Here is a 5086-nt window from a genome sequence, read left to right on the forward strand (position 1 = left end):
ATATATATATATATATATATATATATATATATTTCAAATACATGATATATGGATGAATTCTTGTACTTTATATGTATAAATGGATGAATTCTAACCTTTTTGCCCTATGTAGACTGTATTTGAAGGAAAATAGAATATCCTGGAGGTAAGACAAACTCCAATTAACAATTTACCTAATTAAGATAAATCCAAACATAGTGTACTTAAATATAATTGAACAAAATCAATGTTTTCTTAGGTGAACGCCACCGACAATATTTATATATAGGCTAAATATAGTATATAGTGGAAGCGTGAAAGAATTGATGAACATTGTTTGCTTAATTATTTTATTCCTCATTAATACTCTTTTGTCTTTTGGATGGAAATTATATATTAGTATATGAGAAAGTGGTTTAAGAATTGTCTCGTAGACGTTATAGTGGGATTTCATGGGTCCTCCCTAGTTACTACGTTGGACGGCTCCCATTAAAAGGGAATAAATGGCTTGATTAAATAAGTTAAACAAATATTTCATCAAAGTTGGAGTAAGATTTATCCTATTATTATAATAGTAGAGGTTAGGACAAGAAAAAAGAGATGGTATTTTATTATGTTAATTATATATATACTAGTAGCTTCAACAACAACAACCCAGTATAATCTCAAATAGACTGTTTCCAAATAGAAACTCGGCATTCTTTCCTCCAAGAACTTTTCACCTTGCTCTTGGGGAGACTTGAACTCACAACCTCTCGGTTGGAAATGGGGATCGCTTACCATCAGAGCAACCCCTCTCAGTTGGACTGTTTTCATATATACTAGTAGCTTATTTGGAGCTATCCTTTTGTGAATTGTAACATTTTCATTTGATCTTTAGTTTACTAATTAATGATAGTGGGTCCTGCACTTCTTGTTGTTATCCGTTTAACTAACATTCTTGGTAGTTCATTTGGTGGTTTACCGACTATATCGACCTCATCATTTCAACTTGGACAAACATTAATTATAAGATGAGATCTTGTAGTATCTTATCTTATTTGGTGAAATTCCACATGTTTAGGTGACTATGCTTTGAACATCACCTAAGGCTAAGGGTTTACATGGACCGAGTTGGTTCGATTTTTACCAAAACTAAATCTAACCAATTATATCGGTTTGGATTGGTTCGGTTTTGTCGGATTTTTCGGGTTTTCGGGGATTTTTTTGTTACATGAATATTATTTCAATCTTACTTTGTTAAAATTATAGATAAAACTTTAATAAGTGAATATATGTTTAGTAAATATGAAAAAAATTGACAAACATATGGTCTATTAAAATATTCTAATGGGAGAATTTTTTTAGTAATACGTGATAGTTATTTTCTTAGTCGTCTAATAATAATTTTTCGTTAATTTACGCTTTCAAGGTTAATACACGAGAGGATCCCAAATATTCCTATGTTTTCTAAAGAAAATTCACTATAAAGTCTTAAAAATATAAATAAAATTTATATATTTATATGTCGGTTTGGTTCGAATTTTTTTACTCAATACCAAACCAAGTCAAATCAAACCTAGTCGGGTTTTTTAAGCGGTTTGATTTGATTTTTCGGTTTTATGCGGTTTTCCGGTTCGATTTGAACACCCCTACCTAAGGTGACCTAGTAGTCAATGAAGTGAGTTCAAAATCATAAAGTTTTAGGTTCAAATTATAGTGCGGATAAAACTACTAGGTGATTTCTTCTCATCTGTTCAAGGCTCGATGGGCGAGTTAACTGGTATATGTTGCTAGTGAAAGGTGAAAGATATCACATGAAATTAGTCGAGATGCACACAAACTAGCCCCGACACCATGATTATATATTTTAAAAAAAAAAGAGTGACTACGCTTTGAACATTTTATTTGCTACTATAAACTTATTTTCAAAAAAGGAGAAGGAAGAAGCATGGAAGCCGTGAAAGATTGAGCTACAGATTGGTAATCTGATTCAACATTTAAATTAATACATTGTTTGATTTTTGATTAAAAACTACGTGTAACTAATTAGGCGTTCAATTTTTGATTAATAGTATTGACTGATCATTAAGAACTTATATAAGGCAATTTCTTCTTTTATTGACTTAGCTATATAAGACTATTTTTTATCATTTTTAGGAACAAAATTTTTTATTTTATAATGTAAACACTAAATTATAAAATATTTAATATTTATGCGATATCTAAAAAATACTCTCACTAAGACATGATACATATTCAACGCACGTACCAAAGACCAGTTAAAACAGAAGTGACACTTAAAGCAATTTACACAAAATTATAACTTTTAACCAAATTATTAGTAGTTGATATGTTGAGTGGGAACAATATGCTCTCCGGGGAAAAGTAGAAAGGTGATTGACGGCCGCACACTTTGGTGAGTTCCTAACCGCCTTTTTTTCGGGTCATATCGACTGAAGAAGCATCTCTTTTACACTAGCCTTGTTTTTTCTCCTTAAACTAAAATAATCAGAAACTAATGAAAGCTCCATGGATAAATCATTTGTTAATGAAATGACCAATTCACACTAATTGAAACAGTAATATGTCACAAATTCAAACACTAAATTTTTGTAACCCTAATTAATATAGTAGGGCTGGATGAATATACACGTTTACATCCAGAATATATAGATACAGCCTAATCTACTAAATTACCCAATTTTTTAAGGTAGAAATGCATTTACGTGATAATTTCTCGGTAATCGGCTTTCCGGCACAACTCCGGGGGCCGACGACGAGCTCGCCACCGGCAACTCGCCGCACTTATGGCATCTCGTTACTACCAGGATCTGCCGGCAAGACGGACACGATGAATGCGAGCCTAACCAGGTATCGATGCATCCTACGTGGAACCCATGGCCGCACTGCGGCAGCACTCGAATCTCATCTCCGACGGCGAATTCCGCCAGGCAAATGGCACATTCAGAAAATTTCGCGGCGTGTTCGGTCGTGTAACTGAGCTTCGGAAGCGATTTGAGGACCTTCTTTTTCAAACCTTTATTAGCCGGAGGTGATGAAAAGGCTGAATTTCCGGTGGCTCTAGCGGAGATCCGTCGGATCCAGGCGCAACGAGCAACTGCAACGAGACCGAGGACGCAAATAAGGGCGCAAAGGAGAGCGGCGAGGATGACGACGAAGTCGGAATCGACGTTCCCAATACGTGAGGAGGAAGTCGCCGGAGAAGGTGAAGTGGACGGTTTAACGCCGCCGGGAATAGGTGAAGGATCAGTATTAGTCATGAGGAAAGTGCGGAGCTAATTGAGAGAGACGATAAAAGCGTTGTGCTTAAACCTATTTCAATTTCAGCTCTTTCTAGCTTTATAAAGGAGTAAAATATAGGCAACTGTTTAGCCAACAACTTTTTATATTTTTATTTTTATTTTTATTTTTATTTTTATTTTTATTTTTAAATGTTAATTTTTCTTCGGATCAAGAAAGCGAACGGATGGAGTCAAACTCACACATCTTGTGTGGTATACTCACGTCGTTGCTATGAAACAAATTACAATTAACATATAATAGCATATTATATAAAGTAAATATTTTTTATACCGATACAAGTCTATAAAAAGCCTACCTAGTGGAATAAAGTGATCATTTTATAAGGTGACCCTATGATTTTTAATTTCCAAAAGTTCCATCTTTCCTATGTATAAAAGAGTACTTCCTTCGTCTTAAATCATGATTCATTATTTGATTTAGCACGAAATTTAAGAAGAAGTGAAATAATTTTAAGATTTATGGTATAATATAGACCTTAGATATTTATTTAGTTAGAGGCGGATGCAGAGGAAGAGTTAAGATTTAAAGTTTTTGGGTTTTGAATTTGCAATCGGATCCATAGCTCGTTAGTTATTGGTTCACAATTAAATATTTATACATATCTAATCGATTTTATATGCCGATGATCTATCGGAAACAGTCTCTCTGTCTTCGTAGGGTAGGGGTAAGTTTGCTTACACACTACCCTCCCCAGACCTCATGTATGAGATTAAGCTTTTTTTTTTTTTCTTTTTTTCTTTTTTGTAATAGATTTTCTAATACAAATACAATGTCTAACCAAAAAGCTATTGGGTTCGTTCAATCCATAAGTAACACTCTCCCTCCGCCCCTGAGGATGCACACTATAGGAATAGCGGCTAGAGCTGTCAATATGGGCCGGGCCGGGCTAGGCCCACGTAGGCTTTAACAGTTGACGGGCTGGGCTAGGCTAGCCCACCATTTTGATGGGCCTTACAATGGTCAACTTACCCTAGCCCTATGTGGGCCGCGGGCCCCCACGGGTCGGCCCATCATTTTTAAAAATATAATTTTATATTTTTTCTTTAAGTTCTGACCTAAAAAAAGATAATTATTTAAAAGTTAAAAAATATTTTAATGGAAAAAATTCGCAAAATTTAATAACTTTTTATATTGTTCCAATATATTACAATAAATACGAAAAAAGTAAAAGACAGAACTATATTTCATTCACTAAAAGTCAAAACTTAAAACAAACTATTCAAGAGAACGTTCATGATGCTTATGAAATATCCAACACACCATCTTCATCAAACACATTTGAATCCGCTTGTGACAAGTTGTCTTAACATCTTCACTTTCATCTACAATTCATATGCAATATTAATTAGTTAAATATTAAAAAAAATTAAATTTTAAAAATTAATAATATTTAAATTCACATAAAAAATATTACCAGTTTGAGTTCGGGAAAACCTGTGCAGCCAATTTCAAGTAGTAACAAGTGTTTGAACATTTTCATAATAAATGCAACTTCTGTACTTTGTAAGAACACGCCACCAATGCTAAATATTGATTCCGACGGTACAATGGTAATAAGAATGCTAAGTACATCACGCACCATCATTGAAAGATCGGGATATTTTCTAGAATGGTCCTTCCAATACATGACAACATCATCTCTTGAAACTTCTCAAGATCAAGTTTTGGTTCCTCTTAGTAAAGATCCAATTCTGACTTTCTATCTCTAAAGGCAGTATACTTTTTATTTTTATATATTTTAAATAAATATTTTATTAGGCCCACGGGCTGACCCGATTCAGCCTCAATCAAGCCTCACGGG

General features: G+C 33.9%; 1 protein-coding gene across 1 annotated transcript; it reads right to left on the minus strand.

Moving 5' to 3' along the window:
• Positions 1-2490: 2490 nt before the first annotated feature.
• LOC107820728 (RING-H2 finger protein ATL80-like) lies at positions 2491-3316 on the minus strand. Its single transcript, XM_016647066.2, has one exon. It carries the CDS (start codon positions 3240-3242, stop codon positions 2667-2669), a length of 576 nt encoding a protein of 191 aa, XP_016502552.2. The 5' UTR covers positions 3243-3316; the 3' UTR covers positions 2491-2666.
• Positions 3317-5086: the final 1770 nt, after the last annotated feature.

Source organism: Nicotiana tabacum, chromosome 12 (assembly GCF_000715075.1).
Source record: "Nicotiana tabacum cultivar K326 chromosome 12, ASM71507v2, whole genome shotgun sequence".
Lineage (NCBI taxonomy): Eukaryota > Viridiplantae > Streptophyta > Magnoliopsida > Solanales > Solanaceae > Nicotiana > Nicotiana tabacum.

Excerpts from the sequence above, each read along its gene's own strand:
- LOC107820728 (XM_016647066.2), bottom strand. The coding sequence starts at position 3,242 with ATGACTAATACTGATCCTTCACCTATTCCCGGCGGCGTTAAACCGTCC.